Source organism: Eubalaena glacialis, chromosome 9, assembly GCF_028564815.1.
Source record: "Eubalaena glacialis isolate mEubGla1 chromosome 9, mEubGla1.1.hap2.+ XY, whole genome shotgun sequence".
NCBI lineage: Eukaryota > Metazoa > Chordata > Mammalia > Artiodactyla > Balaenidae > Eubalaena > Eubalaena glacialis.
Window position 1 is genome coordinate 71,334,023 of NC_083724.1, and position 27,504 is coordinate 71,361,526.

Below are 27,504 nucleotides of genomic sequence, written 5' to 3' on the forward strand. Positions count from 1 at the left end.
GTCCCCTGCATTGGCAGGTGGATTCTTAACCACTGTGCCACCAGGGAAACCCCCATATATGCAATTTAAAATTTTCTAGTAGCCACATCAAAAGAGTAAAAAGAAACAAGTGAAGTTAATTTTAACTGTATATTTTATTTATCACCATATATCCAAATATTTTCATTTCAACATGTACCAATATAAAATTATTAATGAGATAGTTACATTCTTCTTTTTCACACTGCCTTCAAAATACTTTTACAGTCATAGTACAGCTCAGTTGGGACTAGTCAAGTGCTCAGTTGGCCGCATGTGGTCGATGGCTACCATGGTGGACAGCACAGCTGAAGACAGAGGGGGCAGCACGAACAGAGCCAGGAGAATGGACGAGTTTGCAGGGAGCACATAGAAGGAGCTTCAAATTGTGGACAAGCTCTGTGCTGAGTCAACGGGATTGAGGGTGGAAAAATCAGCTCGAGATGTATTGTGGAGGCTCTTGAATACCAGAGTGCGGCGTTTGTACTTAATTCAAGAGGTCTTCGGGCAGAGAGGGCACTATGTTTTGCTCTGGGCAGAAGAATAGGCAGAAATGTTGGAGGTGAACTGAAGCGGGGAAAAGTCCCACCCAGGGGCTCTCATGGCTGTAGAGGCTGAAAATAAAGATGATAGCTAAGGAATTGGAAGAAGGGGGGTGGATACAGAATTATAAAAAAAAGAATTCTTTTTTCTGGTTTCTTCCCTTTGTCTTCTTTCCAATTTCTGCTGTTGTGTTCATGAGGTGCTTCCTAATACTTCTCTTCCAATTGCCTTTATGAAGTTTCTCCTGAGGATCGGGTGATACTCACTGCAGACGTCCACTTATGAATGGGTTAAAATCTGTTCCTTTGGAAGACACCATCTTTCTGTTTGTGTGTTTGTTTCATTTCCCCTAATTTATTTGAGTTTTATCAAAATAACCAGGAAAATTCATATAGCCTTATCTCTGTCAGGGAGATCTATTTTTTAGACTGGCCTAATGTATACCTGCATTGCAAGAATGAATGCGCTGGCCCTTTTCTTTCATCTTGTCCTCTGTTGTTGGAAGCCATTTTTCACTTCCTCCCTCTGTGGAGACTTTTCTTCGTGCATTCTCTCCTACCAGCTTTCTGCGGTCCAGAGAACTACTTCCAGTCCCTGTATCAGTTTCTTCTGGTTAATGAGGTTTTTCAGAGAGGCAGAGTGACATTTAGAAAGTAAAACTTGAGTGATGTTTCTAGCCATTTGACATCTTTTGAATTTGGAACTGCTTTGCTATAAACCTCAGAAACAGAAAGAGTTTCCTTCTCTTTTTTGATACAATTATCTATGGAGGAAAACTATGTCTCTAGAAAGCAAAATTACAGTTGTCTTCTCTCTTGCTCATCTCTTCAAGTACTTTTTCAACAAAAAAGGCCCTATAAAAAATGATAAATTAGACAAGATGAAGAGTTAGCGAGAAGTTCGTGAGCAGTGGCAAAACAGAAATTAAGGCAAAAAACAATCTTTCAGGGATATCTTGGAAGGGGCAACAACGTGTATATTAAGAGAGTGTTTTGATACATAAGGGGAGAATTCCCCATTCCTCCTTCTAAAAAAAAAAAAGTTTACATAATATACATAGAAAGTCATGCACAAATGTCAAGTATACAATCAACAAATCATAAAATATAAACTTCTGCACACCTTTGAAACCACAAACTAAGTGAAGACATAAACACTACCTGGCCCTTTTCCCCTCCCCCATCACATTCCAGTGCCCCTCTCTCCTCCCCCATCACTAAGCTCCTCCCCCAGCATCACTACTGCCTTTTAACAGCCTAGATTCTGCCTGTTTTTGAACTTTGTATGAACGACTTCTTTCACTCAATAGTACGTCTGTGAGATTCATCTATGTTTTTGTGTGCAGTTATAGTTCACTAATTTGCAGGAATGTGTCATATCCATGTAGAAATGCCACAGTGTTTTATCTTTTCCACTACTGATAAACATTTGGAATTTTTTCCTCCTGATTTTGTCATTATAATTAATCTTGCTATGAAAAACATCGTTTGTATCTTTCGGTGCACATTTGTGCAGCCTTCTGTTGGCTATATGCCTAGGATGAAGTAAACAGGTCATAGAATATGCATATGTTCAGATTTAGCAGTTAATAACAAACATATTTTCCAAATGTTTGTACCAATATATATTCTCACTATCAATGTATGGGATGTCAGTTGCATTACACTCTTGCCAACACTTGGTATTGCCAGTCTGCTTAATTTTAGCCATTCTAGTTATGCATAGTGATATCGCATTACAGTTTTAATTCGTATTCCCTGATTATTAACAAGGTTCAGCACATTTTCATATGCTTATTGATCATTTGGCTATTTTCTTCCTTAAGGGTCTATTCAAATCTCTTGCTGACTGTCTCAGATATTTTTTTCATTATCTACAGATGATGTAATTGTGTACATACAAACTACAAAAGAATACATAAACTATTAGAATTTTAAAATGAATTAAGCAATGTCATTGAAAATAAGATCAATATTAAAAATCAATCACCTCTTTTTATACTAGCATAAAAAATTGGAAAATGACATTTAAAAATGATACCATTGACGGGACTTTACTGGTGGCACAGTGGTTAAGAATCCGCCTGCCAATGCAGGGGACACGGGTTCGAGCCCTGGTCCGGGAAGATCCCACATGCCGTGGAGCAATTAAGCCCGTGCACCACAACTACTGAGATCTTGTTCTAGAGCCCGCGAGCCACGACTACTGAGCCCACCTGCCACAACTACTGAAGCCCGTGCACCTAGAGCCCATGCTCCGCAACAATAGAAGCCACCGCAATGAGAAGCCCATGCACTGCAATGAAGAGTAGCCCTGCTTGCCACAACTAGAGAAAGCCTGCATGCAGCAAAGAAGACCCAACACAGCCATAAATAAATAAATAAATATTAAAAAATAAAAAATAAAATAAAAATGATACCATTGACAATAACATAAAACGTCTACTACTGGGAAACTGTCATAGCCAGGAGGAGCCTAAGGAGACATAGTAATTAAAGGTAATGTGGCATATTCTAAATGACATCCCAGAACAGAAAAAGAACATTAGGTAAAAACTAAGGAGATCTGAATAAAGTGTGGACTTTAATTTTTTAAAAAACTAGCATTGACAGGGCAAGTTATCTTCACCTTGGGCCTCTAAGTACAAGTCTATAGTTGAATTTTTGATTCAAATAAGATGGCCAGAAACCAATGAAAAATATAACGTTTTTTTTCTCTTACACTGAGGTTGTGTTTTTTTTTTCACCTTGACCATCAATGAGGATTAAGCAACTTCTCCAACTTATTCTTTTTGTAAGTGAGCAACGGACATGTAAGCCCGTGATGAGGCGGTGAGCATCAGTGAGAAGGGAAATCAGAGTCTGCAATAGGAGACTGCCAAGGCCAGCCTCCTCCTGAAAGACACACATTCATTTAGTGAACAAATATTTATTTAGCAAACATTTCTTAACCACTTCATAAAGAAAAAAAAACAAATATTGCCATTTCACTGGACTATTTTAAAAATGTCTCTCAGTAAAGTTTTGCTGCTGGCTTGATTATATATCTTGCGCAGTCTTTCTGAGGTTTATTTCAACATATTTATGCTTTATTATTGTTGCAAGTATGAATGAAATGATTTTTTCATTACATTTTCTAATTTTTAATGGACTAATGTTTCGTTACATTTTCATACACACACACACACACATGAAAATAACTAATATTGGTTTTTTATCCAGCCAACTTTGCAAACACTATGTCTAAATGTTTTTGGTTGATTTTTCAAATTTTTAGATAAACAAATACATTGCCTGCAAGTAAAAAAATTAAAGGACTGAAAATCTCAAGTGTGATGACCATATGGAGCAACTGCTGTTTGGTGTGTAAATTTGTACAACTACTTAAAAAACATTATCTAGCAAAGTTGAAGATATGCATGGCCTATGACCCAGTAAGTCGACTCTTAGCACTTACCCTGGAAAAAAATCATGTAAATATGCATCAGGATATAAGTAAAGAATATTCATAGCAGCATTATTCATAATAGTCCCAAACTAGAAACAGCCCAAATATCCCTTAAAATTGTATGGATAAATATGTTGTTATCTGTGCTTATAAGAGGGTTGTTAATAACAATGAAAAGTAAGAACCACAACTGTATGGACAAACAGGGATAAATCTCACAAACACAGTGGTGAGTGAAAGAAACTCAACTCCAAAGCATACATATTCCATTTATATAAAATTTTAAAATAGGCAAAAGTAGACTGTATTTTAGGGTAAAATTATAAAGAAAAGTGAGGAAGTGATTACCATAAAATTCAGGATAGTGGTCACCTTTAATGAGGAGGGTTCATGAAGGGGTGCACAGGATTGTGATCGGTGGTGAGGCTTCCAGAATGTTGCAAAATCTGAGTGTTTTTATTGGTTGGTAGTTACATGAGTATTTGCTTTAATTATTCTAAAATTTGTGCTACTGTTCTGTGCACTTTTGTGTATGATTGTTATACTTAATAATAAAAGAGGTTAGTAAACAAGAATCAAAACTGTGCACGTATACTTACTCTTGTCTAAATCATTTAGCTGATAATCCTGAACAATAGCAACCACAAGAGTATAATGTTTTCCCATACTTCTTACTTGTCTAAATTATAATGAAAATAAGCAGAATTGGACAATAGGAAGAAGACGAACAGAAATTCAAACTCACTCTGAGCAGTAAGTATCCTTTCAATCTGGTATGATAAATGTATATGAGTGGCTCTCAAAGTGTGGTCTGAGGACCCCAGGGGTTCCCAGATACTCTTTCTGCGTCTTCAAGATCATCCCTTTTCCAACTGCATGTCTGTGTGAGACTGGATTTCCTTCAAACACTTGAATCAGAGCGATGCATCACAACAGATTGAATGCAGTGCAGATATGAGAACCCAGCTGTCTTCTATTAAGCCAGCCATTAAAGAGATTTGCAAAACTTTAAGACTTTTTTGTTAATTTTTTTTATTTTGGAAACTGTAGTTATTTTTCATAAAAGTGTGTTTTTATGTTAAGATATAATAGGTTTTTGTTATTTTTAAAAGAATAAATATTTAAAGCATTCTCAGTTTTAATTTCTAACATGGTAAATACCAATGAATGTAACCTGTATAAATACAATCTCTTTGAGGTCTCAATAATTTTCAGAGTATCAGTGGGTCTTGAGACCAAAACATTTGCAAACTGCTGATGTTGATAATATTTACAAGTACCTATTTGGGTGGTTAACTAAAGATGAGTATTATGGGTTTACAATAACATTCGTCTTTTTCTTTATTGGTTGTTGTATTCAAATCGCAGGATAACAAATGTGACACTTTTTCCTGACCTTGGGTAGCAACTGTGGTGTGAAATTACATTTGGAGTAAAGTCCATCGAAAAAGGCTGAGGCTGGGAGGTAATGAGGACACAGAAGAGGAGGAAGAGCTTGGTTCCAAAACAATACTCTCCACACTCATCAGCGGTAATCTCACCAAGTCCTAATTTCACTGGAGAAATTTTGCTCAGCGGCCTAGAGAGTTCCTGTGAAACTTAGGGACCACGGTGGAGAAGTCCGTAACCAGCCTGAGGGAAGAGCCTGTCTTCCCAGTCTTCCACCTGCGGCCTCGCTCTCACCCTCACTCAGCACCCGAGGCTGATTCTGCCCAGGCTGGGGCTTCAGGCCTCCGACCTGCTGTGAAGAGGTTGAACATGCAGATAAGATCTAAGTGCCACTGGTTTCAGCCTCTTCTCTCTTCCCCTTTCTCACACCCTGGATGTCTTGTCACAGGCCTTTGACTCGACTCATTCCACAGTTTTTGTCCTGGTCACTTCAGCATGCAGCTGGGACTAGGCCACTTGTCTCGGGGCTGGTTGTGCATGTGCTGGGGGAGTTCGCTAGAACTAGGCAGGGCCCCGACACTCTGCACCCCCCGTCACCCTCAGAATGCTCCCATCAAAAGGTTGATGGCCCAGGGACACTCAGGAGCTGCCCATCCCGTGTCTCTCACTGTTTGCTGCCAGGACCCCGCTGCTGCTGGACACTCCAGATTGGCCCTCTCTGAACATGCCCCCGTCTGCATCAAGCCTGGGTTTACTTTTCCCTTCAAATACCAGGCCATTCTCTGAGCTGGACTTACTTAATTCTTACAATCACTCTCAGGGGTGGATTGAGCCAGGCCAGCCTAAGGTTGAGAAGAGAATTAAATGGGCAACACATTTCCAGCAGTTGCTGAACACGCATCAGCTGCCTTCCCTCTGTTAACACGTGGGCACGTCTTACTGTATGTGTTCTGTGTGAGTTTCCTGTCTCTGAAGCAGTTTCTGAATCTTCTTTAAAGTGAAACAGAGGAAAGCAAAACCCTCTACGTAGTTCAAACTTACAAGTAACTTGAGCTTTCTTTCATCATCAGGGATTGTGTAATGAACCGGGGAATGCAAAAATAGCAATGAACTTGAGGCAACAAGGAAACTAAATGCAAGTTGCCAAATTGGATTTGGAGATTGAGGCTGGGATTCCCCTCTGGCCTGACGTCTTGGCTGAGTTGAGTGCACAGAGCAGAGGATTCCTCTGACTGCCTGCAAGATGCCTGTGTCATTCTGGTGGAAATTTTTAGCTCCTAAACTCAAGGGATAAGCAAGAAACCAGTGAGGGAAGGGACGTCCTTGTAGACAGCTGGCGTGTGAGCCAAGTATGAATGCTTCTGTCTGGAACTCTGGGATGTTTGTTGCAACACGCTTGGCCCAGTCATCCCAGTGAATGGCTATTTCTCCTCTCCCTTGTGCAGTGGTTGAGCTGGCACTAAAATGCCTCCTGAACAGCTCTCTTGGAACTGCCTCATCTTCCTGACCACAGACCCAGAACATCAGGAACTAATCTTCTAACCAGATTCAAATAGAAGAGCTAATAAGTAAGGGCCACTTAGTAACTGCCTGGTACCATTCTGAGCACCTTACATAAATTAAAGCAATTAATCCTCACCACAGTTTTATGAAGTGGTTTTATGATGATCTCAGTTTAACAGCTAAGGAAACTGGGCCCAGTTCTCCCTCCCTCTGGTACGAAATTTAACAATAGCATCCTGGTCTCCAAGTTTCAGCAGGAACATTCAAGGCCTGGTGTAACTTTCCCATCTCTCATTTCAAGATCCCTGGTAGGGAGGAAAACTTGGTCTTGTTCCTAGCCCTTATTTCTTTTTTATTTCTTATTTTTTAAAAATGTCCAATTTTGTCAACCCTTTGATTTAGCTCTTGCTTCCAAATGGCCTGCACAGTGTCTCTGGCCCTTTTCTCATTGTCCAGTTCTTTAAGTGTCTTTCTATATCCATCTATCTGTCCTAAAGTACCCATTCTTTGATAATGTCTCTCCATTTTACAACGCGGCTCCAGGCCTATGCGTTTGCCTTGCAAATACAGTGCTTCCATTAGAACACTTATCATTCTGTTGTGTAACTGATAGCTAATTTTTGTCTCCTCCAGCAGATTAGACTTTTAAGTCTGAATTTCGTATGCCCAGTCATTAGCATAGCGCCCAGCCCATGGTAGGAACTTAAGTATTGTTGATTGAATAAATGCTATGCTAGGAATATGTGCTTTGATGAGCTTCTGACTATCAAATTGCAAGGGGTTGTCTCAGCACTGTTTGCTGAGGGTTCATTTCATAAGTTCTCCTGACAAGAATTCAAGCACCTGATATATTCCTGAGCACATTGCTAGGCAATGTAAACAAAGGGAGAAAAATAAAAATCAAAATAGAATACAGATTGGGATTGACATATATACACTAATATGTATAAAATAGATAACTAATAAGAACCTGCTGTATAAAAAATAAATAAAATAAAATTCAAGAAAGAAATAGAATACAATTTGTTTTGATAAAACTTAGATACGGTTTTAGACAAGTTTAGCTCCAATGCATGAGGATCTTCTTAGACTCTTTACAGCATGGTGTGCCGTCCAAAAGAAATAGAACTTCATTATCAAAAGTCTCTAAAGAACAATATAGGTCCTCACTGAAGTGTCTTGAAGAGAGAGCAAAGTGGGAAATTATGTCATAAAACTATTCAGTAAAACATGTTTAGTTCCTATTTTAATAGGACATGGAAAAGATGGAAAGTTAATCAATTCACTTTACAAGGCTATTATAACCTGGTTAACAAAATCAGAGGAGAAAATCATAGGACATAGTTACTTATAAACAAGAAGATAAAAATACCATGTTAAATACTAGCAAATCAAACCCAAATGTATGTTATAAGCAAACAACTGGAATTTATCCAGGACATTAATGATAAATTCGAGACAAGAAAATCTCTTCACATAATTCACTACATTAGCATGCAACAAAGAGAAAAAAGCAAAACAAATCTCTATAGGTGCACCCAAACCCCTGCATTCATTAAAAAGCTATACCTTAGCCTACTGAGGCTTGAAGAAAGAGGTTAAATCTGATCAATGTTATTGTATCTATTAGAAAGGCTTTCTGTTGTAAGTAACAGGCAACTCAGATAATAGAGACTAAAATAATGAAGGCAGGTACTTATCTCAGTGTGGAAGTCTGTAGGGTAATGATTGCAGGGTTAGATCAGCAGATCAAAGATGTGAGGGTACTGGACTTGCATCTCTGTGACTCTCTTGATCTTTTTGTGATCATGGTCACAGGACGGGTACAGCGGTCCCAAACATCAAACATTTACAAGAGCTTCCCTGGCAGAAAGAGAAGAATAAGAGTTGAAATCCTTTCTAGAAGTCTCCAGCAGACTTCCCCCAAATCTCATTATTTAGACCTGTGTCACGTGACTATATCTAGCTTACATTTGTCTCTCCCTCCCCACTTTTGATTATAGACTGAGACCCAAAGCAGCAAGGAGAACCTGTAAGGTTGTGACAGAGAGATTATGCTATTTTTCAAATGGCTTAGCTAATTTCCCCAACACTCACTTATCCCACTGGTTTGAAATGCCACTTTTATTATGTGCAAAGTTTCACTCAGTTTAATCACCTTATCTTCAACATCTATTCTGTTTTCTTGATCAAAATGTCTATTCTTACAATACCACCACTTATAGCCTTAGAGAATCATTTGATAGTTCATAAGGTTATCTGTATCTTTCTTCCTTTCTTAGATTTCCTTAGATTTTCCTGTAAATGATTTCTTCTTGATAAATTTTACAGTCAGCATGTCAAGTTCCATCTAAAAATCTTGTTGAGGGATGGGTTAGGAATGCATTGAATTTATACATTAATACCCAATACAGCAATGTAAAACTTTGTGATCTATTTTTATGTACTAATAAAGAAAAATCTCTAAGATCTATTAGCAACTAAAAATAAATAAGTTAGATACTGATGTACATGAAATAATAAAATTTATGTAATATACACTAAGTATTTCTGTATGTATAGATTTACTAAATACATGGGGAAACGTCTAGGAGGATACACATTAAATTATTAACCATATGGGATTGGGGTGGATCCTCCAAGAGGTCAAGGGTAGGCTTTTATTTGTATGAATTGTTTGAAAATTTAACAATGACTATATACTCATGTGTATTTTGTAAATATAAATAAGCTTAAGAAATCCTCTTTCGTTCTTTAGAGTCACACAGCTACTTGTTCTCACATCTCTCTTAACTGTCTCTCTGCAAACCCCTGCCTGCCTTGCTCTTCTTGCCTCCCTTTGAGCAGTTTATTAAGACTCTTTTCTCCTATGAGTAACTTCAGTTGTACCTCTTCATCCATAACCCCAGTGAACCCAACACTGACCGGTAAGAAATCCAAATATGTCATCTCCTTTACAGGGACTAAAGAAGGAACCAAGAGTACTTATACTTGAATATTTTTCTTCCTGTTATATAGATTTTGAAAATGAAATATTCATTAACAGTAGAAGGCAATGCCTGATACATGTTTTATGAAAGAAGCTACAATAATTTAGAGCAAGGAGAGAATGATGACAGCTCATAATCTGAGAAGTTTCTGTGAGGCCCTTGGTTAGATATTCTTCCTGCATTTATCTGTGATGAAATAACTTCCTTAATACTGCCTTCATTTTTCTCACTACTGAATAGGGCTCAGTCTACCACTAACTCATCACTCACATTACCCTCTTCATGATCACCAAGGACCTGGTTGACAAGTTCAGTAGACTTTTCTCAATTTTAATAACAGCAATAAGAATGATCTGTTTTGGGGGCCAAGTATTGCTCTGTACTGCATGCATTATCTCATTTAATCAATTCAACAATTCTGCAAGGAAGGTATTATCATTCCCATTTTGTAGAGAAGAAAACTGAGACTGCTCCAAAAGGTTAAGTATATTTCCCAAAGTCACACAGTTAATCAGTGGGAAGCCAAAATTTAAACACTGGTTGAGACTCTGAACAAATCCCATACCCTTACCCACAATGATATAATTCTTGGGGTCTATTCAACACTTAAAAAAAATTTTTTTTAACTTAAATTGTGGTAAAATGCACAGGCATAAATTTACCATCTTAACCATTTTTAAGTGTATAGTTCAAAACAGTGTATTTACATTGTTGTACAACCAATACCCCAACTACTTTCATCTTGCAAAACGGAAACCCTATACCCATTAAATAACACCTCCCCATTGTCCCCTCCCCCAACCCATGCCAAGCACCATTCCACTTTCTGTATCTATCAATCTGGCTACTCTGGGTACCTAATACATTTGAAATTATACAGAATTTGTCTTTTTGTGACTGCTTATTTTATTTAGCATAATGTCCTCAAGGTTCATCCACGTTGTAGCACATATTAGATTTCCTTCCTTTTTAAAGCTGAATAATATTCCATTTTTATGGATATATCACATTTTGTTTATCCATTCACCTATCAGTAGACACTTGGGTCCTACCTTTTGTCTATTTTGAGTAATGAGTGTACAAATGCACAAAATGAACATGAGTATACAAATATCTCCTCGAAACCCTGCTTTCACTTCTTTCGGCTATATACCCAGAAGTGGAATTGTTGGATCATATGGTAATTCCATTAAATTTTTTGAGGAACTGCCATACCTTTTTCCATGACTGCTGCATTTTACATTCTCACCAATGGCACACAAGGGTTTCAATTTCTCCACATCCCTGCCAACAGTATTTTTTACATAGTAGCCATCCTAATGAGATACATCATAATATACCTCATTGTGGTTTCATTTTACATTCCCCTAATGATTACTTTGGTTGAGTATCTTTTCATGTCCTTGTTGGCCATTTGTATATCTTCTTTGGAGGAATGCCTGTTCAAGTTTGTTGCCCAGTTTTTTAAATTAGGTTGGATTATTTTGTTGTTGTTGTTATCTATGCAAGACTTTTAACACACTTTTATCCCCCTAAAGTCTTGTCCTTTGCCTTCTGAGGCACTGTAAGTTCCCAGTTAGCTTCTCTGTTTGACCAGTTCTTTCTCCCCAGCTCCTGAAATGTAGATGCATTAACCAAAGATCAAGAGGCATCTGAATTTTTTTCTATAATGACTGCAACAAACTCAGAGGTGAATAATTAACAACAGTAACAAATCTCTTACCTTTAGTGATTCCTACGTGCCAGGTATTTTGCACCCATTATTTATTTAATCTCATAAATCTCTGAGGTAGGTATTATTATTAACCCCATAATATAGCTGTGAAAATTGAGCCATAGAAAGTTCAGGCAACTTGCCCAAGGACCAGCAGTAAACAGTGGGAAAGGCTAAGAAGGGTTCCTGTTAGCAAGAAACCTGTGTCCATAGAAGAAAAACTAGCATGCTAGAGAAAATCAGAAATAATGCAGTATTCATAAAAACGCTAATTGCTATGTCAACACAACGACTATTTATATGGATTTACTTTTTCACTTTTATTAACAACCTTTAGGACCTCCCTGTACTGCCCTGCAAACAGGATAAGACATTATGAGAGGGGAAGTCATGATCACTGCTCTAATAGATCAGTTACTCAGCATCATTAAAATATTCCTCTGCTCAAAGTTCTGGACTAGGTGATTTGGGTTAAAAGGATCTAGTATTTCCTTGCCCGTAAGGAACTTACCATCTTTTGGGAAGACATGAACATGGGAAATGATTAGCGTAATGAATGATCATCCAGATCAGCTAACCATTTTAGAATGTACAATTCAGTGGTATTTAGCACTTTCACGATGTTGTGCAACCATCACCACTATCTAGGACTTTTCATCACCCCAAACAGAAACTTCATACACACTGAGCAGTTGTCACTCCCCATTCCCCCCTCCCACTCAGCCCCTGGCAACCACAATCTGCTTTGTGCTTCTATGGATCTATCTATTCTGGATATTTCGTATGAGTGGAATCAGATGATCAGTGATATTTTGTGCCTGGCTAACACTTTGCATAAGGTTTTCAAGGTTCATTCCTATTGCATGTATCAGTACTTCCTTCCGTTTTATGGCTGAACAATATTCCACCATATGAATATACCACAATTTGTTGATCCATTCATCCATCAACAGGCATTAGGGTTGTTTCTACTTTTGGGTACTGTGAATAGTGTAGTTGAGAAATTTTGTGTACAAGTTTTTTTTTTGAATATGCGTTTTCAATTCTTCTGTGGTATATGTTTAGAAGTGAAATTGCTGGATCATATGGTAATTTTATGCTTAACTTTTTGAAGAACCACCAAACTGTTTTCCACAGAAGCTGAAACATTTTAAGATTCCACCAACAATGTATGAGGGTTCTAATTTCTCCACATCCTCACCAACACTTGTTATTTTCTGTTTATTTGATTATAATCATCTTAGTGTGTGTGAAGTGGCATCTCCTTGTGGTTTTGATTTGCATTTCCTTAATGACTAATTATATTGAGCATTTTTTCATGTTCTTGTTGGCCATTTGTGTATCTATTTTCTTTGGAAAAATGTCTATCCAAGTCCTCTGTCCATTGTTTAATTAGCTTGTTTGCCTTTTTATGGTTGAATTGTAAGACTTCTTTATATATTAGACCCCTCTTAGATATATGATTTTCAAATATTTTCTCCTATTCTGTAGACTGCTTTTTCACTTTCTTTATAGTGTTCTTTTTCTTAATTTTTGTCCGTGCTGCACAGCTTGCAGGATCCTAGTTCCCCAACCAGGCATTAAACCCAGGCCACAGCAGTGAAAGCGCGGAGTCTTAACAACTGGACCGCCAGGGAATTCCTTATTGTGTTCTTGATAAACAAAAGTTTTTATATTTCATGAAGTCCAATTTATCTATTTTTCTCTTTTGTTGCTTATGCTTTTAATGTCTTATCTAAGAATCCTTTGGCAAATCTAAGGTGATGGAGGTACATTCCTATATTTTCTTCTAAGAGTTTTATAAATTTAGCTTTCACATTTAGACATTTGACCCACTCCCGATTTTTTTCCTCTATGGTGTGAGGTTGGGATCCAACGTAATTTTTTTGCAATGTGAATATCCAGTTGTCCCAGTACCTTTTGTTGAAGAGACTATTCTTTCCCCATTGAATGGTCTTGGTACCCTTGTCAAAAATCAATTGACCATTGATATATAGGTTTAATTCTGGATTCCCACTTTTATTCCATTGGTCTATATGTCTACTTTTATGCCAGTATCACACTGTTTTGATGACTGTAGTTTAGAGTATGTTTTGAAGTCAGTAATATGAGCCTTCCAAATTTGCTCTTAGTTTTCAACATTGTTTTAGGTATTCGCAGTCCCTTGAAATTCCATATGAATTTTAGGATTGCAAAACTGGCCATTGGAATTTAGATAGAAATTGCATTGAATCTGTAAATCACTTGGAGCAGTTTTGCCATCTAAACAATCTTAAATCTTCCAATCCATGAATAAGGGATGTCCTTCCATTTATTTAGGTCTTTGTTATGGACTGAATTGTGTCAGCTTAAAATTTATAAGTTGAAACCCTAACCCCCAATGTGACTGTATTTGGAGATAGGGCCCTTAAGGAGGTTATTAAGGTTAAATGAAGTTGTAAGGGTGGGGCCCTAATCTAATAGGTTTGGTGTCCTCAGAAGAGGAGAGATGCCAGAGATTTCTCCATATGTGCTTACAGAGGAAAGGCTACATGAGGACACAACAAGAAGATGGCTCTCCACAAGCCAGGAAGAGAGGCATCACCAGAAACCAACCCCAATGGCACCGTGATCTTGGACTTCCAGCTCCCAGAACTGTGAGAAAATAGTTTCTGTTGTTTAAGCCACTCAATCTGAGATATATGGTTATGGCAGCCTTAGCTGATTAATACCGCATTCTTTAACTTATTTCAGCAATGTGTTGTCATTTCCAGTATACAACTTTGTACCTCCTTGGTCAAATTTATTGCTTAGAATTTGATTATTTTTGATGTTATTGTAAATGGAGTATTTTCCCTTAATTTCCTTTTTGGATTGTTCATTGCTAGTATATAGAAATACAACTAATTTTTCCATGTTTATCTTGTATCTTGCAAACTTGCTGAACTTGCTTATTAGCTCTAATAATTTTTGTGGGTAGCTTCTTTAGATTTTTTAATAATAAGATCATGGCATCTGTGATATAGAATTTTATTTCTTCCTTGGCAAATTGGATATCTTGTGTCAGTCACTTTTATAGGGTAGTCATCTTCAGTTAAATGAATTAGGAGTTACCAACCCCTATCCTTGAATCCTTTGGTATTCCCTCACAGTCTGGTGAATGGTAGTTTGTTTCCTACTATCTTCTCCTATCTAATCAGGAATTGATTGTAAAATTAGGCCATCTACTAATAAGAATCCGTTTTCAAATTGAATACTAGTGATTCTGAGTCCAAGAGGTGCTGATGTCTCCTCATTCTCTTTATTTTTCAGAGGTATGCCACCTGAAAACCTCACCTTTCTTCTCCTCAGGCCAGCTGTCTAGAGACTATAAACAACGTGAATGCAGGAGTAAAATCTTATTTAACTTCGTGCTCTAGCACCTGGTATCACAACTAATATAAAGTACAATGTAGGAGTTCGAACAATATTTGTTAAGTGAATAAGAATAGTGATGATAAAAAGTATTACAAGTAGCAGGGGGACCTTTGAGATGGGGGAGGAATAAGACGTGGAGATCACCTTCCTCCCCCAAAAGACATCAAAAATACATGTATATGTGGAACAACTCCTACAGAACCGCTACTGAACACTGGCAGAAGACCTCAGACTTCCTAAAAGGCAAGAAAATCCCCACATATCTGGGTAGGTCAAAAGAAAAAAGAAAAAACAGAGACAAAACAATAGGGATGGGACCTGCACCTCTGGGATGGAGCTATGAAGGTGAAAAAGTTTCCACACACTAGGAAGCCACTTTACTGGGGAAGACGGGGGGTGGGCCAGAGGGAATCTTTGGAGCCACGGAGGAGAGTGCAGCAACAGGGTTGCAGAGGGCAAAGCGGAAAGATTCCCACACAGAGGATTGGTGCAGACCAGCACTCACCAGTATGAGAGACTTGTCTGCTCACCAGCTGGGGCAGGTGGGGGCTGGGAGCTGAGGCTCAGGCTTCAAAGGTCAGATCCAGGGAGAGGACTGGGGTTGGCTGCATGAACACAGCCTGAAGGTGGCTAGTGCACCACCGCTGGCTGGGAGGCAGTCCAGGAAAAAGTCTGGACCTGCCAAAGAAGCAAGAGACCATAGTTTTGGGGTGCACGAAGAGAGGCAATTCCTTCCCTGTGTGCCCACAGAAGGCAGAGTACCGCGTAAGCGAGATCCAGAGATGGGCACGAGCTGCGGCCATCAACTTGGACCCCAGAGATGGGCATGAAATGCTAACGCTGCTGCTGCTGCCACCAAGAATCCTGTGTGCAAGCACAGGTCACTATCCACACCCCCGCCCCCCGGGGAGTCTGTGCAGCCAGTCACTGCCAGGGTCCTGTGATCCAGGGACAACTTCCCTGGAAGAACACACAGTGTGCCTCAGGCTGTTGCAACACCATGGTGGCCTCTGCCACCGCAGGCTCACCCTGCATTCCAGTTATGACTACCGTACGCCTCCCTCCCCCTGGCCTGAGTGAGCAAGAGCACCCTAATCAGCCGCGGCTTTAACCCCCTCCGTCTGGGCAGGGAGCAGATGCCTGAGGGCAGCCTACATGAAGAGATGGGGCCAAAACCAAAGCTGAACCCCAGGAGCTGTGTGAACAAAGAAGAGAAAGGGAAATTTCTCCATGCAGACTCAGGAGCAGTGGATTAAATCCCCACAATCAAATTGATGTACCCTGCATCTGTGGATACCTGAATGGACAACGAATCATCCCAAAATTGAGGCGGTGGACTTTGGGAGCAACTGTAGACTTGGGGTTTGCTGTCTGTGACTGATTAGTTTCTGATTTTTATGTTTACCTTAGTTTAGTTTTTAGCGCTTTTTATCATTGGGGGATTTGTTTATTGGATTGGTTGCTCTCTTCTTTTATTTAATTATTATTTTTTTATTCTAATAATTTTTAAATTTTTATTTATTAAAAAAATTTTTTTTCTTTCTTTTTTTCTCCCTTTTTTTCTGAGCCGTGCGGCTGACAGGTTGTTTGTGCTCCGGCCTGGTGTCAGGCCTGAGCCTCTGAGGTGGGAGAGCCGAGTTCAGGACATTGGACCACCAGAGACCTCCCAGCCCCATGTAATATCAATCGGTGAGAGCTCTCCCAGATCTCCGTCTCAACACTAAGACCCAGCTCCACCCAATGGCCAGCAAGTTCCAGTACTGGATGTCCCATGCCAAACAACTAGCAAGACAGGAACACATCCAGACCCATTAGCAGAGAGGTTGCCTAAAATCATACTAAGTTCACAGACACCCCAAAACACACTGCCAGATGCGGCCCTACCCACCAGAAAGACAAGATCCAGCCCCACCCACCAGAACACAGGCACCAATCACCTCCACCAGGAAGCCTACACAAGCCACTGAACCAACCTCACCCACTGGGGGCAGACAGCAAAAACAATGGGAACCATGAACCTGCAGCCTGTGAAAAGGAGATCCCAAACAAAGTAAGTTAAAAAAAATGAGAAGACAGAGAAATATGCAGCAGATGAAGGAACAAAGTAAAAACCCACCAGACCAAACAAATGAAGAGGAAATAGGCAGTCTACCTGAAAAAGAATTCAGAGTAATGATAGTAAAGATGATTCAAAATCATGGAAGTAGAATGGAGAAAATACAAGAAACGTTTAACAAGAACCTAGAAACTAAAGAGCAAACAAACAATGATGAACAGCACAATAAATGAAATTAAAAATTCTCTAGAAGAGATCAATAGCAGAATAACTGAGGCAGAAGAACGAATAAGTGACCTGGAAGATAAAATAGTGGAAATAACTACCATAGAGCAGAACAAAGAAAAAAGAATGAAAAGAATAGAGGACAGTCTCAGAGACCTCTGGGACAACATTAAACACACCAACATTCGAATTATAGGGGTCCCAGAAGAAGAAGAGAAAAAGAAACGATCTGAGAAAATATTTGAAGAGGTTATAGTTGAAAACTTCTCTAACATGGGAAAGGAAATTGTCAATCAAATCCAGGAAGCACAGAGTCCCATACAGGATAAATCCAAGGAGAAACATGCCAAGACACATATTAATCAAACTATCAAAAATTAAATACAAAGAGAAGATATTAAAAGCAGCAAGGGAAAAGCAACAAATAACATACAAGGGAATCCCCATACGGTTAACAGCTGATCTTTCAGCAGAAAATCTGCAAACCAGAAGGGAGTGGCAGGACATATTTAAAGTGATGAATGGGAAAAACCTACAACCAAGATTACTCTTCCCAGCAAGGATCTCATTCAGATTCGATGGAGAAATTAAAACCTTTACAGACAAGCAAAAGTTAAGAGAATTCAGCACCACCAAACCAGCTTTACAACAAATGCTAAAGGAACTTCTCTAGGCAGGAAACACAAGACAAGGAAAAGACCTACAAAAATAAACCCAAAACAATTAAGAAAATGGTGCTAGGAACATACATATCAATAATTACCTTAAATGTAAATGGATTAAATGCTCCAAACAAAAGACATAGACTGACGGAATGGATACAAAAACAAGACCTGTATATATGCTGTCTACAAGAGACCCACTTCAGACCTAGGGACACAAACAGACTGAAAGTGAGGGGATGGAAAAAGATATTCCATGCAAATGGAAATCAAAAGAAAGCTGGAGTAGCAATTTTCATATCAGACAAAATAGACTTTAAAATAAAGACTATTACAAGAGACAAAAAAGGACACCACATAATGATCAAGGGATCAATCCAAGAAGAAGACATAACAATTGTAACTATTTATACACCCAACATAGGAGAACCTCAATACATAAGGCAAATGCTAACAGCCATGAAAGGGGAAATCGACAGTACACCATCATAACAGGGGACTTTAACATCCCACTTTCACCAATGGACAGATCATCCAAAATGAAAATAAACAAGGAAACACAAGCTTTAAATGACCCATTAGACAAGATGGACTTAATTGATATTTATAGGACATTTGATCTAAAAACAACAGAATACACTTTCTTCACAAGTGCACGTGGAACATTCTCCAGGATGATTATATCTTGCATCACAAATCAAGCCTTGGTAAATTTAAGAAAATTGAAATCGTATCAAGTATCTTTTCTGACCACAATGCTATGAGACTAGATATCAATTACAGGAAAAAATCTGTAAAAAATACAAACACATGGAACCTAAACAATACACTACTAAATAACCTGAAGAAATCAAAGAGGAAATCAAAAAATACCTAGAAACAAATGACAATGAAAACACAACGACCCAAAACCTATGGGATGCAGCAAAAGCAGTTCTAAGAGGGAAGTTTATAGCAATACAATCCTATCTCAAGAAACAAGAAAAATCTCAAACAATCTAATCTTACACCTAAAGGAACTAGAGAAAGAAGAACAAACAAAACCCAAAGTTAGTAGAAGGAAAGAAATCATAAAGATCAGATCAGAAATAAATGAAATAGAAATAAAGAAAGTTATAGCAAAGATCAATAAAACTAAAAGCTGGTTCTTTGAGAAGATAAACAAAATTGATAAACCTTTAGCCAGACTCATCACGAAAAAGAGGGAGAGGATTCAAATCAATAAAATTAGAAATGAAAAAGGAGAAGTTACAATGGACACTGCAGAAATACCAAGCATCATAAAAGACTACTACAAGCAACTCTATGCCAATAAAATGGACAACTGGGAAGAAATGGACAAATTCTAAGAAAGGTATAACCTTCCAAGACTGAACCAAGAAGAAATAGAAAATATGAACAGACCAATCACAAGGAATGAAATTGAAACTGTGATTAAAAATATTCCAACAAGCAAAAGTCCAGGACCAGATGACTTCACAGGTGAATTCTATCAAACATTTAGAGAAGAGATAACACCCATCCTTCTCAAACTCTTCCAAAACATTTCAGAGGAAGGAACACTCCCAAACTCATTCTATGAGGCCACCATCACCCTAACACCAAAAGCAGACAAAGATACTACAAAAAACAGAAAATTACAGGCCAATATCACTGATGAATATAGATGCAAAAATCCTCAACAAAATACTAGCAAACAGAATCCAACAACACATTAAAAGGATCATACACCATGATCAAGTGGGATTTATCCCAGGGATGCATGGATTCTTCAATATACGTACATCAGTCAATGTGATACACCATATTAACAAATTGAAGCATAAAAACCATATGATCATCTGAATAGATGCAGAAACAGTTTTGACAAAATTCAACACCCATTTATGATGAAAACTCTCCAGAAAGTGGGCATAGAGGGAACCTACCTCAACATAATAAAGGCCATATATGACAAACCCACAGCCAACATCATTCTCAATGGTGAAAAACTGAAAGCATTTTCTCTAAGATCAGGAACAAGACAAAGATGTCCACTCTCACCACTCTTATTCAACATAGTTTTGGAAGTCCTAGCCATAGCAATCAGAGAAGAAAAAGATAGAAAAGGAATACAAATTGGAAAAGAAGAAGTAAAACTGTCACTGTTTGCAGATGACATGATACTATACGTAGAGAATCCTAAAGCTGCCACCAGAAAACTACTAGAGCTAATCAATGAATTTGGTAAAGTTGCAGGATACAAAATTAATGCACAGAAATCTCTTGCATTCTTATACACTAACAATGAAAGATCAGAAAGAGAAATTAAGGAAACAATCCCATCCATCATTGCAACAAAAAGAACAAAATACCTAGGAATAAACTTACCTAAGGAGGTAAAAGACCTGTACCCAAAAAACTATAAGACACTGATGAAAGAAATCGAAGATGACACAAACAGATGGAGAGAGATACCATGTTCTTGGATTGGAAGAATCAATATTGTGAAAATGACTATACTATCCAAAGCAATCTACAGATTCAGCGCAATCCCTATCAAATGACCAGTAGCATTTTTTTACAGAACTAGAACAAAAAATCTTAAAATTTGTATGGAAACACAAACGACCCCAAATAGCCAAAGCAATACTGAGGGGAAAAAATGGAGCTGGAGGAATCAGACTCCCTGACTTCAGACTATACTACCAAGCTACAGTAATCAAGACAATATGGTACTGGCACAAAAACAGAAATATAGATCAATGGAACAGGTTAGAAAGCTCAGAGATAAACCCACGTACCTATGGTCAACTAATCTATGGCAAAGGAGGCAAGGATATACAGTGGAGAAAAGACAGTCTCTTAAATAAGTGGTTCTGGAAAACTGGACAGCTACATGTAGAAGAATGAAATTAGAACACTCCCTAACACCATACACAAAGATAAACTCAAAATGGATTAAAGACCTAAATGTAAGATCAGACACTATAAAACTCTTAGAGGAAAACATAGGAAGAACACTCTTTGACATAAATCACAGTAAGATCTTTTTTGACCTACCTCCTAGAGTAATGGAAATAAAAACAAAAATAAACAAATGGGACCTAATGAAACTTAAAAGTTTTTGCACAGCAAAGGAAACTATAAACAAGATGAAAAGACAACCCTCAGAATGGGAGAAAGTATTTGCAAACGAATCAACGGACAAAGGATTAATCTCCAAAATATATAAACAGCTCATGCAGCTCAATATTAAAAAAACGAACAACCCAATCAAAAAATGGGATAAATAGACATTTCTCCAAAGAAGACATACAGATGGCCAAGAGTCACGTGAAAAGCTGCTCAACATCACTAATTATTAGAGAAATGCAAATCAAAACTACAACGAGGTATCACCTCACACCGTTTAGAATGGGCATCATCAGAAAATCTACCAACAACAAATGCCGGAGAGGGTGTGGAGAAAAGGGAACCCTCTTGCACTGTTGGTGGGAATGTAAATTGATACAGCCACTATGGAGCACAGTATGGAGGTTCCTTAAAAAACTAAAAAATAGAATTACCATATGACCCAGCAATCCCAATACTGGGCATATACCCAGAGAAAACCATAATTGAAACAGACATATGCACCCCAAGGTTCACTGCAGCACTATTTACAATAGCCAGCTCATGGAAGCAACCTAAATGCCCATCAGCAGATGAGTGCATAAAGAAAATGTGGTACATAAAAACTCGGAGAACCTGAATAAAGTATAGACTCCATGTGATAATAAATATATCAATATTTGTTCCTTATTTGTGACAAATGTCCCTTACTAAATGTAAGATGTTAATAATAGGGGGAAATGGAGGTGAGTTATATGAAAAGTCTCTGTACTATCTTTATAATTTCTCTATAAATATAAACTATTCTAAAATTAAAAGTTTATTAAATAATTTAAATTTTCTAATAAAGAAAATATACCATTTTAAAAATGAAAAGGTAACTTGTAATTTGGGAGAAAATACTTACAATAAACATACCTAATAAAGGATTTTTATCCAGGATATAGAAAGGCCAACTACAAATCTGTTTATTAAAACAACTCATCAATGGCTATGAAAGTGTATTGAACATCATTGGTCACTGGGAAATGCAAATGAAAACCACAATGAGATACCATATTACACTAGCCAGAATGCCTAAATTTAAAAGACTGACAATGTTTAACAAGGATGTAGAGGAAGTGGCGTTCGTTTTCTGCTGGAATGTAAAAAGTTATAATCTCTTTGGAAAACTTTATTAAAAATTACACATATATCTCAGATATTCCGCCTCTTGGCATTTACCTGTGAGAATGAAAACATGTCTACCAAGAGATCTTTTTTACAAGAATATCCATGACAGTTATGTTCATAGTAGCTGAAAAGTGCAAACAATCCAAAAGGTCATCAACATGAAATGCGTAAATATCATTTCTTTGCATGTAAATTTTATGTAAATGTATAAGGTACAAAAAAGCAGGGTTTATCTTTGCTTCCTCACCTCTGTTCCCTGAGGGCAAGCACACAAACTGGCATGTGGATGCTCACTTTTACGTCTTAAAATGAATAAAGTATTTGTCATTCTAATCTTCATCTTCTGTCTTAAAAACCTAGATTGATTGGGTTTTCATTATAAACGTTCAAAAGAAAATTTTGCTTCTAGAAAAATTTAATAGCTAAAAAGAGAATCAGCAAAAGATTAAGATGAACATGTTGTTAAGCATGTAAAGGTAAGCATGTTGTTTTATAGAAATATTTTAAATACCACAAAATGACAGTATAGATGGATTGAGACAATCAGTGCATAAATAAAAGAGTAAGTAAATAAATGTAGCATGCTTATCAAAAGAATTATTCCTTTAGTCTGGATTTATTTTTTTCATGTACAGTTGTGATAATACTAAAAAATCATCTATCAAATTTAAGGCAGTGTATTTCACACTGAAAGCAGTCTTTGAAGGGAGTAAACTTTTTTTGTTTTTTTCAGTGAAACTTCTGGGCTCTTTCCTTACCTGCTTTTAAAAAGGAAATTACCTAAAGGCATAATTTTCATTAGGGTTCACTCTTTGTGTTGTACATTCCATGGGTTTTGACAATGCATCATGACATGTATCCGACATTATAGTATCATAGCAAAAATGTGGTCCACCTGGTCATCCTCTCCCCGCACCCCAAGCCTTGGCAGCCACTGTCTTCATAGGTTTGCCCTTTTCTAGAATGTCATATTGTTGAATCATTTAGTATGTATCCTTTTTGGATTGATATCTTTCACTTAGTAATATTTATTTAAAGTCCCTTCATATCTTTTTCATGGTTTGATAGCTCATTTCTTTCAGTGCTGAATAATATTTCATTGTCTGGATGCCTCACAGTTTATTGATCCATTCACCTACGGGAGGACATCTTGGTTGTTTCCAAGTTTTGGCGATTATGAATAAAGCTGTTATAAATATCTGTGTGCAGGGTTTTGTGTGGACATAAATTTTCAACTCATTTGGGTAAGTCCCAAGGAGCACAATTGCTAGATTATATGGTAAGAGTATGTTTGGTTTTGTCAGAAACTGCCAAACTGTCTTCCAAAGAGGCTGTACCATTTGGTATTCCCACCAACAATGAATGGTCCTGTTGCTACCCATCCTCACCAGCATTTGGTGTTGTCAGTGTTCTGGGTTTTAGCCATTCTAATAGAAGTGTAGTGCTATCTCATTGTTTTAATTTGCATTTCCCTAATGATTTATGATGTTGAACAACAGTTATATGCTTACTTTCCATCCACATATCATCTTTGGTGAAGTGTCTGGATATTTTGCCCATTTTTAATTGGTTTTTTGGTTCTCTTCTTGTTAAGTTTTAAGAGTTTTTGTACATTTTGTGCAATAGTCCTTTATAAGATATGAGTCTTTATAAGGCTGTGGCTTGTCTTATTCTCTTGACAGTGTCTTTCACAGAGCAGAAGTTTTAATATTAATGAAGTCCAGCTTAATCAATTTTTCTTTCATAGATCATGTCTTTGGTGCATCTAAAAAGTCATTGCCAAATCCAAAGTCAAGTATACTTTTGCTAATTTTTTAAAAACAAGATTAATGATGAAGACAATAGCTCTTGATTTCCACTCTGACAAGTCTACTACAAAGTAATATTATTTACAACAATGATAAACTACTACTGTAGCCTAATAATGACTTAAAATAAATCAAATATTTTAAATGTTCATGTTTTCTGCCATTTCATACATTCTTCAAAAATAATTCTCAGAAAACATATTGTGAAAACATATTGCAAAATCATAGAAAAATGCACAGAGATATTAAGCCACACTTTCCTCAAAGTACCACCTTATTTCTCTCCTCCACTCACAAAAAGTTCCCAAAACAGTTGTCTGTACACAGTACCCCTAAATTCCCTTCTTGTGCTTCCTCTTCACTTACTCCCTTGTGGTTTCTGCCCCATTAATTCTACTAAACCAGATCTTGCTAAAGTCACCGGTGGCATCTGTTTTCAGGTCCGCTGGGACAGGTCAGTCCTCACCTGCCCTGTAAGCACCGCTCTGTCTCTTAAACACACTTCTTCCCTTCAGTTGTCTCTCCCCTATTCATCCCTGTGTCCTACTAACTGCACTGCCACTCTGTCTCAGTGCATGTTGTAGACTCTCCTCTGCTTGACCTTTAATGGTGAGGGTCTGCAGGATTAGGTTTAGGTCCTCTTCTCATTGTCCATTCTATTTATAAGTGATCACATCCATCCCCATGTACTCACTACCAGATACACAGTAAAGAATTTCAATTTAGTACTTGCACCCATGGCATTTGTTGTTTATTGTAGACACACTTGCCCAACAGCCAGTAAAGGCTTCTACAGTTACATACCTCCCAGGCATCATAGAAAGGATATCTATCTTTTTTCCCCTAAAAATTATCTGTATCTAAGTCTTCTGATGTGAGAACATAATTTCCCCTTACTTCTTTTTGTATTTTTTAATATAATTGAAAATTGTAAAAAATATATTTATGTTATTTTTATGTCTCTTTCTCTATGACCGAAAGTTTCAACACAGAAACTACCACATTAGATTTATTCACCTGTGTTTCTTAAAGGCAATTCTACAGTCTGCCATTTTGATACTCGATTAATACATAAGACATGAACTAAATGAATGAATGAGTAGCTAAGTATTACGATCCATTCCTCATTTTCTTTTAGGAAACCAGGAATTGGATTTAGGTGTAAAGAATAAGCAGACTCAGGGAGTTTTCTTTGGTAAGAATTTAATAAATAAAAAATGCAAATTTAATAAAATGGAAAGGTGAACATATTTTCTAAATCTTAATACAATGTAAAGACAAATATCTTTTATATGAAAACATAAATATGATAATATACAAGAATAAACCTAAATAGATAAATAAACAATAAATAAATAAATAACATCAGGGCTGTCATCCCTTAGGGACTAATGACCCTGGAGCTGAACTTTTTAACATATCCTTGCTTAATACTACTGACAAAAAATTTGCTTAATTAATTCAATAAATTTTGTGGCTAAAGCAGAAATGAGAGCCTCTTGAAGTGATCAAAGGCATATGTGCATGGGTGATATGGCATCTCAGCCAATGAGAATCATTTCAAAGTGACCCCAGGTCACCATCCATAATTCTCTCTTTTTTTTAGATTTATTTATTATTTATTTATTTATTTTATTTATTTTTGGCTGCGTCGGGTCTTAGTTGCGCCATGCAGGATCTTCATTGAGGCATGCAGGATCTTTTGTTGCTGTGCGCAGGCTTCTCTCTAGTTGTGGCATGTGGATTTTCGCTCTCTAGTTGTGTCACACAGGCTCCAGGCTACGTGGGCTCTGCAATTGTGGCGAGTCGGTTCCAGAGTGCATGGACTCTGTAGCTTGTGGCACGCAAGCTCTCTAGTTGAGACGCGCGAGCTCAGTAGTTGTGGCACACGGGCTTAGTTGCCCCACAGCATGTGGGATCTTAGTTCCCTGACCAGGGATCGAACCCACATCCCCTGCATTGGAAGGCGGATTCTTTACCACTGGACCACCAGGGAAGTCCCTCCATCCATAATTCTTAACCTTTCTTGCAAGTTGGTCGATGAAGAGAAGGATCTCATGATTTCCACTCTGACAATTTCCCAGGCACAGTCACTGTATTTCTTCTCTTCAAGGTAGAGATGGATTCCCTGGAAGTACCTCCTCACGGCCAGTGTAGGGCCCGTCACTGCCAGGGCAGGTTCTTCCTCTCCCATCACCTGCACCAAGCAGGCGTCCAGGTCCTCCAGCTGCTGATGGAGTCCAGTGCGGAGTTTGTCCAGGAGGGAGGTGTCCCAGGCAGCAGAGGAGCGCTCTGTGTGGAAGAGGCGGAAGATCTGCTGGAGCATCTCGTGGAGGACAGAGGTGGCCTGGGCCTTCGGGAGCTGGCTGCCATCTACCGTCTGCTGGGGGAAATCGAAGTCTTCTCTGTCCCTCAGAAAGAAACGAGTGGAGATTCTCCTCATTTGGCCCAGAAGCATGAAGTTCTTCCTGCTAATCCGCACGTGGTTCTGAGACAGGTCACAGCCCAGAGATCCACCCAGGCCGTAGCCGATCATCACCACGGCAGTCAGTAGAGAGAGCACGAAGGCCATGGGGCAAATGAGGCTGCTGCTGGCCTGGCTGAGACGGGCATCTGGGGGAACCTTGCGGGTAGGTTCGCTGATGACATTCTTTCTAAGCAAGACCATTAAACAAGGAACATTTCTCTACACTGTTTTTTTTTTATTTATGTATTCTCCATATGGTCTAAGACGATGTCCTCACTCTAAAACATTCATTTTGTAATAGAAGTTTAATTTTCCCAGTAAACTTCAGATATGTCCATCCAAATGGGTATTTATCAATCAAATAAGAAATATCTTTGTCTTAAAGTCAGAAGTGATGTAGGTGTGTAAATACATCCTCTCTCTCTCTCTCTCTCTCTCTCTCTGTGTGTGTCTCCTTTTCATGCATAAATATTGCTCTTCTCTGTTCCAGGAACAAATTTTTAACCTTGATCTTAGGCTCCATTTTTACCCTCTTACTTTACATCGGAAGGCAGGCTTCCTCAGTCCTTATGGTTTCTGTAGTTGCTTAGGGATTTACCAGACCACCTCTGGCAACTAAGCTTTTTGAAACAAAAAAAAGCTTATTTACTGTTTGAGTCACAGCAGAAGCTGATGATTATAAGTGAATATGCTTGTCTGATGTTTCTCTTCCTTCTAGAATGCGTTCGTGCAGGTGCATGTGGTCATGCTGCAGGGGACCAAAAGGTCAGGACTATTACAGACATCACCCTTTCTTTCCACCATTTTCTTACTGGTGACCTATAGTCCTCCACAGGCTGGGCCAGTACCCCCACCAGGAATCCTGGCTCTTTTCAGAGAATATGGGTGTGGAGATCCTAACTCCAAGACAATTGTATTTCCCCAGCAGCACCTCACTCACAAGGGAGAGATCACTTCTAGTCACACCCTCTCCCCTAGAGTGACAGAGCCTCCTTATTAACCTCCTGGACTCCCTCCCTG

The 27,504-nt window shown here is 38.2% G+C and overlaps 1 protein-coding gene across 1 annotated transcript; it reads right to left on the bottom strand.

Moving 5' to 3' along the window:
• Positions 1 to 258: 258 nt before the first annotated feature.
• LOC133097337 (interferon omega-1-like) lies at positions 259 to 26,685 on the bottom strand. Its single transcript, XM_061199211.1, has 3 exons — positions 26,005 to 26,685; positions 5,692 to 5,749; positions 259 to 326 (listed from the first exon to the last, which is right to left on the bottom strand). Exons 1-3 carry the CDS (start codon positions 26,683 to 26,685, stop codon positions 259 to 261), a joined length of 807 nt encoding a protein of 268 aa, XP_061055194.1.
• Positions 26,686 to 27,504: the final 819 nt, after the last annotated feature.